The 12,392-nt window shown below is 40.3% G+C and overlaps 2 gene segments (V, D, J or C) and 1 further gene; 1 reads left to right on the top strand and 2 right to left on the bottom strand.

The window, feature by feature from the left end:
• The window catches only part of Tcrg (T cell receptor gamma chain), a 178,435-nt gene that overhangs the window by 125,586 nt on the left and 40,457 nt on the right, over positions 1 to 12,392 (top strand).
• On the bottom strand, positions 1,433 to 3,924 carry Trgc2 (T cell receptor gamma, constant 2). The segment is given in 3 exon segments: positions 1,433 to 1,575; positions 2,142 to 2,171; positions 3,595 to 3,924. Coding segments are annotated over 3 exon segments (503 nt in total).
• On the bottom strand, positions 7,618 to 7,677 carry Trgj2 (T cell receptor gamma joining 2). The segment is given in 1 exon segment: positions 7,618 to 7,677. A coding segment is annotated over 1 exon segment (60 nt).

Below are 12,392 nucleotides of genomic sequence, written 5' to 3' on the forward strand. Positions count from 1 at the left end.
AGAATGACAAGCCAGTGGCATAGAGTAATCCTGGGGAATAAACAGATGAACTCACAAGACTTTAAGGAAATCATCACTATCTTAAGGAAGCAATGGGTGCTTTTATATGTTGTGGGTTTTTTGATTGACTATCTCTAAAAGATAGGATATGGGCTGCATCAATGTACAAATTCAGTCTGTGTCTTTCTGTGCCCTCTCCCTCCATATATTGTAGATCAAAGAAATCTGGCTTTAAATCATGAATGCTTCTTCAAAAAGCAATCTTGGTAGTGAGATCAACTCTCTAATCTGTGAACTGTGGGCCATAATTGTATCTGTCTTAAAGGGCTGTTGGATGATCAGGGGTTGCTTGATGTATAGTACAGTATATGGTATTATAGTACTTTTCCATCCTTTCCATGTTGAAGAATAGAAATCAGTATCAGTGTCTCTCTCTCTCTCTCTCTCTCTCTCTCTCTCTCTCTCTCTCTGTGTGTGTGTGTGTGTGTGTGTATGTGTGTGTGTGTGTGTGTGTGTGTGTGTGTGTGTGTGTGTTCCATTCTCTTTAAGGCAGAGTCAAGGGCTTATAACAGGACTCTCAAGGGCTTGTTTGCACTTGTTGTTGCTAATTCACTAAAGATACACAATTCTAGGGGATGGAATATTATAACTTCATCTTATAGAGTGAAGCTGTGCTTCAGGGAGTTTAGTACCTGAGGTCACTCGCCTTCATCACCTTTTCCTTTCTAGAATTCTGGTAGCACTCAGGGGACAGTCTGAGGGTCAAAAAGCATGGTGCTGTGAAATAAAGGCACAGAGCTGAGCACAAAGAGCATGAGTCATGTTAGACATTTGTTCATTGATATTTCAATTGCCAGTGGCTCCTCCCATAACCACTGTCCTAAGAAATGTCATGACCACAGATTCAGAACCAAGCTTAGGAATATGTTTTTAGACTCTTGTTACTGTCACCGAATACCATGACAATTGTCATGTCATAACTTTCAACGTTATTAAATGAAAGTAAAGACTGACAAAAGTATTCTAATTTTTTAAAAAATTTATTGTCAATAATGTGAAATACAAGGCACAGAATCAAACAGTAAAGAAGGCTCTTCAGGTTGTCTAGAGTGGGGGTCTTCATGGAGTTAGCTGGTTCAAGAGCAACAAGGGCCATGGGTAAAAGCTGTAGGCTATGGGTACTAGAATTTTAATGTTTCAGGCTTCTGGGGGAGGGGACTTCTGGAGTGGATGGAATCAGGAAGAAGGTGAGTTCAGTTTAAAAAAAGTTGCTGAAATTGCATACAAAAGTTCAGAAAATGTTTATGCAACATGAGTGAGGGACTTTATAGAAGTGAAAGCCAACAAGAGAAGGCATCTGGTTCCCCCTTAAGGCACCTTTATGGCAGTGAGGATGAAATCCAGCTGACTTGCTGTACCACCACTCGTTTCTTTAGGACTTCTTCTCATTGCCACAGACAGATGTTCTTCTAAGCAGAGAGAAGCTGATGATGGCCAAGTAGATCACACTCTTGAGGAGCAGGAGGAGGTAGGTGTAGTAGGCAGAGGTGCTCGTGAACTGGAACTGCAGCACATCTAAAAGAGTTCTTTAATTAGCTCCATCTGCCTTTTTGATGGCATAGTACATATTACCAATGAGGGAATAATAGGTATTAATTTCTTTTTTAAGGTATTAATTTCTGATGACTTACATTGAGTAACAGCTATCCTCATTCAAACCTGACAGTCAGCACTCACCATTCACAAGAGAACCACAGACAGGGAGATCAAACTTGGAAAGCAGCCTGTCTAAACCCATCAGTGCCCATAACAAGTGAGTAAGTAGATGACTTTAAAAGCCTGACTTATCTTTTATCATGTTTTCTTTGATGATTAAAAATAAGAGACATATGAATAAATAAAAGTTTTTTGTTAATATAGGTTAGGTTCTACCACTGTGCCACTCATTAAAGTCTATACTTGAATTGGTAATTCACTATGATGCTGTGATGTCCCTGCAGTGACATACTAGTTGTAAATATCACCATCTATTCTGTAACACCAAGACATTGAGATGTTTTTAAATTATTCATGGCAGCTCACATACTCAAAAGGAAAAGCACTATAACATGTCACAAAGGTAAACGTATATGTAAACCTACCATTTTTATCTTGCCAGCAAGTTGTAGCAACTAAAAGAAATGGCAATAAGAACTTGTTAATATGCACATTATTTGGCAGTCCTTTGTGTGTCTGTGAATACACATATATATAAATGAATACATAGATGTCCTTATATAGACAGAAGTGTATTAAAACATGAGCCCCATAGTTAGATAATTAAATATATCTAATTATAGGAATTAGTATCATTCTATGTAACTCAGTACACACCATTCACATGATATTTCTGTATAGAGATAAATAGAAATTCAAAAAGAGTACGTCTTTCTACTTTACCCTAAAATATGTAATAGACTGTCTAAAACAATCTTTATAGAAGAGCACCACATCTTTCCAAACAAAGAATCCTCCCAAAACAACTGTGGTAAGTTCACTGACCATTGAAGAGACTGAGGATTTCAGAGGAGAAACCAGACAGTGAACAGCAAGCAGCTACCAGGTTTCATATCTGCTCATTCCTTGCAGTTTCAGAAGGTCCCTGGAGCCTTGGACTATTGTTCGTTACCAGCAGTTGTGGCATACAATGAATTACAAACCGTGAAGCCCTCTGCATGTACAGCCCTCTGCCTAGATGTGCATCTGTGTACCTCATTGAATCAAGGGGATTCTGTGGGATCTTACACCTGAATTATTCTGAGTAATTTGGAAAGAGTATGCATTCTTCACTGTACATGCCCTCCATGTTGGGACACTGACTAATCCTGGTCTCCCCGACACATCCCTTCACAACCCTACATGTGGTAGCACAGAATGAGCTTCGCAACATGCAGAGATGGCAAGAGATACATTAATTACAGACATTAATTACATGCTTGCAAACAGGATCCTCACTCACTCTTTAACCACGATGTTCTATCTGATAGTGATACATATAGCAATAAAAATCTCAGAATGTCAAGGCTACTAGGTCCACTCCTTTTTTTTAAAATGGGCTTTGACTCTTTCATTTGAATATGTTGTTAACTAAGGCATCAGTTTTTAATGCACCATTTTTTGGACATTGACCTGTGTACATAATAAGAGTAAACAACTTTGCTTGCTTGGCAGAACATTCCTATTTATGGCATCAAAGGTAGAATCTCAAGTTTATCATTTATCATGTACTTAATTGATTGTTGATTTAATATGTCACTTATTTATAATTCAATTACCAATCCCAGGGATAACAATGGGGCGGGGGGTGTTTGTATCATTAGATGTGGGTATTTTGGGTAATGACAATACAGCTTAGAAAGCTTCAGCAAAAAATTTCAACTTTTCTCCCAAAACCTGAGCCAGCCTAGTACTATGGTAAAATAAATACAAGGTGAAATAAAGGCATTGGCTCCATTATATGTCACAACAATTTTTATTGATACATTGTAGTAAAAGATTGGTTATTTCCAAACACATTCTCTAGGAAGCTCTATTTCAGAGGATGCATGCACATACCTTTCTTTATTGAAGGGAAGAAAATCTCTTGATCTGCTCCTCCTTTGTTGTTCTCATGTTTGACAATACAACTGTGCTCTTTCCCCATTGCCCTTTCAGGCACAGTAAGCCAGCTAAACTTCATGTATGTGCCCTTAGTCTTCAGCGTATCCCCTTCCTGGGAGTCCAGGATAGTATTGCCATTCTTTTCTTTCCAATACACCCTTATGACATCGGGAAAGAACTTTTCAAGGAGACAAAGGTATGTCCCAGTCTTATGGAGATTTGTTTCAGCAACAGAAGGAAGAAAAATAGTGGGCTTGGGGGAAATGTCTGCATCAAGCCTTTTGTCTGTAAGAGAAAAATGGAAAGTTAATAAAGATAATAATGACGGTAATCACTATGATTGAGATAGAGTCTCATGTACCTCAGTGTAGAATCAAACTTGGAATGTACTTGTGGGTGATCCTTCTGCATCTGCCTCCCAAGTGCTAGGACTACAGACTAAATTAGACACAGACCACTAAATCCAGTCACTCAACATAATATTATATAAACACAAATACGAACGGTCAAGAACAATTTATTTCTTCACATACCTTTATTTCTCATGGTGAAGCATAATTTATGCTGGATGGATAATTGGGAGGGCGAGGAGACCAAGTTGCTTTTATGGTCGTCGTACAGAAGAAGCTTTCGTATCATTTCTAACATAGTTCCCTGTCCCCCATGTGTTACTTTGGTCTCTGGCTATGCCATTTAGTGCAACCCACTGTTCATTTAGCTGATGCTACAATGAGCTCTGCATTTCTTATATCTCGGTGAAATTGATGTGAGTAGCTTTTATTTTTTGTACGTGTATATAGTCATTTATGTAAAGGAATTATCCTTCCACGTTTCTGCTGTGGTTTGGACAATGTGCCCACTGCTTTATTTACAACATCACCTTTGGTTCTCTCACAGTCTACCTGTTCTCATGACCTACTTTCATTAATCTTGCTGTTCCTTTGTCTTACTTAGTAGGTACTGAGCACTAAGTTTCCCCTGTTCTCTAGGAGTAAGCGGAGAAGTAAGTATTCCATGTCTGAGTTCAAAGCTCAGACTTGTTCACAGCATATTTGGAGAAAAATGAAGGTGTCTGTCTCTTAAGTCTATCACCATCTTGACTATAAGAATGAACCCCTCACCAATGTCAAATGTTTTAATAATGGCGTTCCATGCATATGAATGTTTAATGGAAGTCCAGATATCTGCAAACCTTGCTAGGTGTTTGCACACTGCTCTCCAGCATTAGCATGTGTAATTGCAGTCTCCTAGAAAGTGCTTCTGAAAGTCCTGCTTACAGCCCTCTTCTTTCTAAAGATTACCACCCTAACCTCACTATGGCCACCTTTGCCCTCCCCCAATTACCTTGAAAATACATTCCTTCAGTATCCACTTATGATGTCCCCTTTCATTCCTACACCAAAGGTGGAGGAACACCACAGTGATTCAAATAATTTCAAAACTACTATATTAGGCTACTGTCCCTGATTTTCCAGATTTGAGAGACATGATGGTCTGAAATTCTTACAAGAATAGCACTTCTATCCTGACCTAACTGATTCATAATAAGTTCTGTTAGCTCTTTATTTTTCATAAAATATATCTTTAATTGCAACCCAATTCAACCTCAGTACATCAATGAAACCAAAACGAAAAATGTGAGAAAACTAATTAAAAGGATTAAAATTCAAGGGTTATCAACATGGCTGCTAGCAACACATTTTTCTATGATTCATGCTTGAATGAAACATTGTCATTCCATGAGTAAAAGGTTTGTTATTAATCATAGAAGTGGAGGGTGTGGTTTGCAATTAAATCCAGGTCAAATAAGGAGAAAAATGGTGTCCTTTACCCACAAGCTACAGTCTATTTTGTGATAGTATGCCTGTGTTCCCAATCTACCATCACAAGAAGCCTGCTGCTCTAGAATTGCAAAAGGAGAGATGTTTAAGCGTAGAGTGTGTACCAGTGCATGGAATACTTCATTGCTGCTGTGCAAAACAGTGGCTCTGCTCCCAGTCATCAGTGCAACACATGAAACTGCATATTTTTTTTACATATTCTGGTACTCTCTAGCTTCAGTCAGCTCACACCAAAGTATTCTGCAGCTGCTTGCTGGCTTGGCTCTTTCACGAAAACTGAATGAATTAATATCACAAGACTGGTCCTCAAAGACAACTCAGGACACTGTTATCAGCCTGACCTCATAGGCTAAGAGTCCCAATGAGCCTGTGAAACCAAATGTTATGATTTAGTGGTAGTATATAAGTGGGCTTGCTTTATAACAACTTCTTTGCATTTCTCAAAATATATGTTAGGGATGCACATTTAATATACCCCCTCAGCAGTCAGAGGACAGCCTAGGTCCAGTCCTCTATTATACTTTGTTTCAGACAAGATGTCCTTATTTCAGTATAGCAGGCCTATGACCTTACCTTAAGAGCACGTGTGGATACTGCTGCACACTTCAGTCTAACTGAGCATTTAAATCCAGATCCTCATACTTGTGTAGAAAGTACTTTATCTACCAAGTCACCTACAAAAGTTACCTACTTCTCTAACTTTACAATGGAATAAATTATCACGTTTGAAAATTGCTGGGCTTCATTGTCAGTCAATAAAACAGGTGCTGAAATATGTTTTATTTTACCCTCTGGACATAAAAGTATTGCTTCTATTGCTGAAGGCTCTTCAGTTACTCCACACTCCTTTCTTATGTCTCTCATACCAGAATAGAAAGAACACAGACTCCTTAGTTGTATTTAAGTAGCCTGACCTCTCTGGACAGAAATGGCCAAACTAGGAACAATGTCAAAGATGCTGAGACTGGCACTTGCAGCACCTGCCCTCCAGCCTCTCTTCCTGCTTTACTCTACAGAATATAAAGAATATGTCCCTGCAGAAATAAGCTTTGTGCCAGGGTCAAGCACTTGGATGAATTAGCATATAATCCACAACATCTGAAATTTATCTTGTGAACACGTAAAACACCCAGCAATATTTTACTATTTATATGAATATACAAAATTGGCTCTGTTGACATTAAATGGAGACAAAACTGAAACAAAGTCACATCATGTTTAATTGTAATCAAGAATCTCAGGACTGAACACACTCTGCCTTGAAATGTGGGCCATGATCACACAGGTTGAGAAGTCTTATTCTACTTTTTCCATAAGTTTCTGTATTTATTCCCTTAAAGGGTTCTGATTTATAGATCAGTTCGTAGCCTAGAATGCAATTTAGAGTTAATTGAGATTTCTTTTTCATAGAGAAATAAAAGGAGGAACTATGTATTCAGGTATGACTACTAATAATTAGACAATAAAAGTGTTCTTATAAAAAGTGAAGTAGAAAAAAATGAGTATAGTAATGGTAAAATGAAGATGAAAATTAATGAAGAGTCTTCTTCATAGACACTGGACAGAAATAGTTTGTGTCAACTACAAATTTTAATAGAGAAATCTCCAGATAATATTTCAAGAATCAGAGTGACATAAATTGGGTCCTGTTCCAATCTACCTGTAAGGAGTCAGACAAATAAGACAGGGATTTATTCGTGTTCTACAGTAATTTACTGTGAATTATGATCAAAACCAATAAAGATTTCACAGTTTGTCTGGAGAAAGTTGTATTTCAAAATACATATAAGAGTCATCATCAAAACTCCAGTTTTGAGGACTCACACTCAAATTGCTTTCACAATAGTATCTTGAAGCAAAAGGTTACCAAAAAGTTATGTATCTGATCCTTAAAATAACTTCCACTTACCCTTTGCATGTGTAAATATTCTAAACACAGAGATTCTATTTTTTCTGGAGGAAAAGAAGTAACCATTTACAAAGTAGTTTTTGTTATCATATTCAGAATATAACCTCAAAAATGACTCAGGCTAAGAATATTGTAGTCAGGTACAGTAGATAATAGTAGATTTCTATTTTTATGCAACCATATATGTTCTTTTCATCACTGGAATAAAGCAGAATAAAAGGTACTTACCGGAGGGAATTACTATGAGCTTTGTTCCTTCTGCAAATACCTTGTGAAAGCCCGAGCTATCACAGTGCTCACAGCTTCTACAAAAATCTCCAGACATTTATGTCCTGAGAAACAGGCAAAATTTTTCCTGACAAACCGATCTTCTGGGTTCCTTAGAAGGCCATTACATGTAAATCATGTGGTATCTGATATCTTGCAATTTTCTTTACAAAATAAACTCATACAATGTTCTCCCTGGAGTTAGTGATAATTGAAAGTCACCAACAGAAAATAGAAGGAGTTCAGTTGGAAAAGAAGAGAGTTGGGCTAACTGGTCCACCAACTTTTTTTTTTCCAAGTAACTAGAAAAAGTATTCTAAGAATTGTCTTGTTTTTAATTTCCAGGAGTTCACTTGTGTTGAAACTGTTCATTGTTTACATCAAAGGAATATATTTTTTTGTTCTCATAAGCACCAATGTTTCTTCTTAAGAAGAGGGGATATATTTCTGAAAAGAGGAAGCTCTGTAGTAATTTAAGATAAAACCATGCCACTACTTGAAATTTGTGACCCAAAATTCTATATGTTCAAAAATCTGCCACTATTAGTTGGCATCAAGGACCATTATTTTATCCATGTCAGTGAAAATTTATCATGTCTTGTTAGAATAAAGAAGTTTAGGTAAAAAACATATCTGTAAGGTGTTTTAAGGTTTTATTGATTAAGTCATTCATTGGATGATTAAAATAGAATTTTAAGTGACAATTTCAATATTTTTCTTCTTAGAACACTTATACCCTTTATAATTTACACATGCATGATATGTTCTCAGTTTCTGGTTTCTACTCATTCCTTTTTCTAAGACCAGAAGTAGAATTATTAGAAGTCTTAAGACCTGTTTATATTTAAAGAATTATAAACTAATTTAAAGTGCAAAAGAGTCACTAAAGTAAAATAGCTCAGTAGGTAAAGGACCTTATTGCAAAATCTGATGACTCTAGTTTGATTTCTAAAACCCACATAGTAGAAGGAGAGAGCCAGCTCTGTATGTATTCCTATAGCTGCATGCTTGCTATGGCATATGCACATTCACATTTATACACATAGATACACAAAATAAATGTGAGTTTTAATGAGATATAAAATGTTTTATTGAGAGCAACCCATAACAGCCTGTTTTCCCCTCTTCCCAACTTTCTTCCCCCAACTCTCAATCCCCTTTGGCTCATCATAGGGTCACCTTAGAACTTGCAGTCTTCCCTCCTACTGAAAGATCCTGACAGAATGTAAAAGGTCACAGAAGCCCTGAAATTGGCAAGATAGATGTCACTGTTAGCAAAACTAGCTTCACTGATTTAGAAAAATAGAGGTGCACAATGCTCTGGCCACTCCTTGAACCTGTTTGTCTCTTTCCTTGTACCCCCCCCCACACACCCTGTACCCATTTCTTGAGAATAGACATTGTTTAGATCTGGAAATCCCCTACTCTCCCCCTTCTCCTTTCCCCCCTGAGGGCCTATAAAAACTGGGACCTCTTTCCCCTCGAGGTTGACTCCTCTACCCCTGAGTGGGATATGAGTTGTCCCCAGAGCTCTGGCTTTCCCCGAATAAAGCCTCATGTGGTTTGCAACAAGTTCGGTCTATCATGAGTTCTTGGGTGTCTGCTATTGTCCTGAGGCCTGAGCGAGGAACTCCTTTCAGAGTCTTTCATTTGGGGGCTCGTCTGGGATCGGCGTGATCACCCACATCTCCGAAGACCCACTTGAAGGTCTGTTTTTCTAGAAAGATTGATAGAAGCTAATAGATACTATACTCCTTTTAACCCGACCTCTGAGGGTCAACAAGCTGCGGTTGCTATGGCTTTTAAAGATTACATGACATGACTTTACAAGATTTAGTTAAGGAGGCAGAAAAGGTGTATCACAAGAGAGAAACAGAGGAAGAGAAGAGAGAGAGGGAAAAGCGAGAAGAAGAGAGGGAAAATAAGAGGGGAAGAAGACAGGAGAGGAATTTAAGCAAGATTTTGGCTGCAGTAGTAGGGGAATGTAAAAGAAGGAAGAGGCCAGAGAATAGACCAACAGGGTACCTGGGCAACAAGGAACCCAGACCTGAAGGAAGAAGATTTGTCCAGAAGATTTTAGAGAAGGACCAATGTGCCTATTGCAAGGAAAAAGGACATTGGGCACAAGAATGCCCAAAGAAAAAGGGAAGGGCCCCTAAGGCCCTGACTCTGAAAGATGATGAATAGGGGAGATGGGGCTCAGACCCCCTCCCCGAGCCTAGGGTAACCCTGATGGTGGAAGAGACTCCCATGGACTTTTTAATTGACACAGGGGCAGAACATTCTTTGTTGAAACATCCACTGGAAAAATTAAAAAATAAAAGAACCATAGTGATTGGAGCCACTGGTCAGAAACAATACCCCTGGACCACTGCATGCACTATAGATCTGGGGAAAGGCCAAGTGAGTCATTCCTCCTTGGTCATTCCTGAGTGTCCCACACCGCTTCTAGGAAGAGATCTTCTGACTAAATTAAAGGCCCAGATCAGATTTACCCAAGAAGGGCCGAGAGTAAGTTGAAAATCCCCCACCTCCATAGTCTTAGCCCTGCAGCTTGAGGAAGAATACTGATTGCATGAAGGCATAAAGCAAATGGAGGCGCCAGACCTAAAAGATTGGTTGACTGCTTTCCCTAGAGCATGGGCAGAGACTGGAGGCATGGGAATGACTGTCAGAGTTCCCCCTGTGGTTGTGGGACTGAAGATGGATGCAACCCTTATAGGAGTGCGACAATACCCAATGAGCCGTGAAGCAAGAGATGAAATCAGGCCACATATTCAGAGACTATTACAATTAGGTATTTTGGTACCTTGCCAGTCACCCTGGAATACTCCTTTACTGCCAGTAAAAAAACCTAGCACGAGTGACTACCGACCAGTCCAAGACCTGAGAGAGGTCAATAAGAGGGTCCATGATATTCACCCAACTGTTCCTAATCCCTATAACCTCCTCAGCTCACTCCCTCTGGAGCGAAAATGGTACACAGTACTTGATTTAAAAGATGCTTTCTTTTGCCTGAAGTTACATCCCTCCAGCCAGCCCATATTCGCCTTTGAGTGGAGAGATCCTGACACTGGACAAACAGGACAATTGACCTGGATTCGGTTACCCCAGGGGTTCAAAAACTCCCCAACCCTTTTTGATGAGGCTCTACATTGAGATTTAGCCTCCTTCTGAGCTGAAAACTCCCAGGTAACTCTGCTTCAATATGTTGATGACTTGCTCCTTGCTGCAACCATGGAGAGAGAATGCTGGCAGGGAACCAAGAGATTGCTAGCAGAACTGGGTGAGTTGGGTTACCGGGCCTCTGCTAAAAAAGCCCAGCTATGTCAGATAGAAGTAGTCTACTTGGGATATACCCTCCGGGATGGAAAACGGTGGCTGACAGAGGCTAGAAAAAGGACTGTGACTCAAATACCAACACCAGCTACTCCAAGACAGGTGAGAAAATTCTTGGGCACCGCTGAGTTCTGCAGACTTTGGATACCTGGGTTTGCAACACTAGCCGCCCCCCTGTACCCCCTGACCAAGGAAAGGGGAGAATTCAGATGGGCATCAGAACATCAGAAAGCCTTTGAAAATATTAAGGAGGCCCTGCAGACTGCGCCAGCCTTGGCATTTCCAGATCTAACCAAGCCCTTCATCCTCTATGTTGATGAGAAGGCAGGGGTGGCCAGAGGAGTTCTTACTCAGGCTCTAGGGCTGTAGAAGAGGCCGGTGACATATTTGTCTAAAAAGCTGGACCCAGACACAAGTCCCTTCCGCTCGACTCGAGCCCCGGGCTACCTTGCCAGCAGAGTCTTGCCCAACACCCGCAAGGGCCCACACGGGACCCCCCACGGGATCCTAAGACCTCTGGTGAGTGGAACACAGCACCTGCCCCAATCCAATCGCGCGGAACCAGAGACTGCGGTACATAGGGAAGCAGGCTACCCGGGCCTGATCTGGGGCACAAGTCCCTTCCGCTCGACTCGAGCCCCAGGCTACCTTGCCAGCAGAGTCTTGCCCAACACCCGCAAGGGCCCACACGGGACTCCCCACGGGATCCTAAGACCTCTGGTGAGTGGAACACAGCGCCTGCCCCAATCCAATCACACAGAACCTGAGACTCCACACGAGATCCTAAGACCTCTAGTGAGTGGAACACAACTTCTGCCAGGAGTCTGGTTCGAACACCAGATATCTGGGTACCTGCCCTGCAAGGAGAGAGCTTACCTGCAGAGAATACTCTGCCCACTGAAACTAAGGAGAGTGCTACCCTCCAGGTCTGCTTATAGAGGCTAACAGAGTCACCTGAAGAACAAGCTCTTAACAGTGACAACTAAAACAGCTAGCTTCAGAGATTACCAGATGGCGAAAGGCAAACGTAAGAATCCTACTAACAGAAATCAAGATCACTCACCATCATCAGAACGCAGCACTCCCACCCCACCTAGTCCTGGGCACCCCAACACAACCGAAAATCTAGACCCAGATTTAAAAACATTTCTCATGATGATGATAGAGGACATCAAGAAGGACTTTCATAAGTCACTTAAAGAATTACAGGAGAGCACTGCTAAAGAGTTACAGGCCCTTAAAGAAAAGCAGGAAAACACAGCCAAACAGGTAGAAATCATTAAAGAAAAACAGGAAAACACATCCAAACAGGTGATGGAAATGAACAAAACCATACTAGAACTAAAAGGGGAAGTAGACACAATTAAGAAAACCCAAAGCGAGGCAACGCTGGAGAT

Source organism: Mus musculus, chromosome 13 (assembly GCF_000001635.26).
Source record: "Mus musculus strain C57BL/6J chromosome 13, GRCm38.p6 C57BL/6J".
NCBI classification, from domain to species: Eukaryota; Metazoa; Chordata; class Mammalia; order Rodentia; family Muridae; genus Mus; species Mus musculus.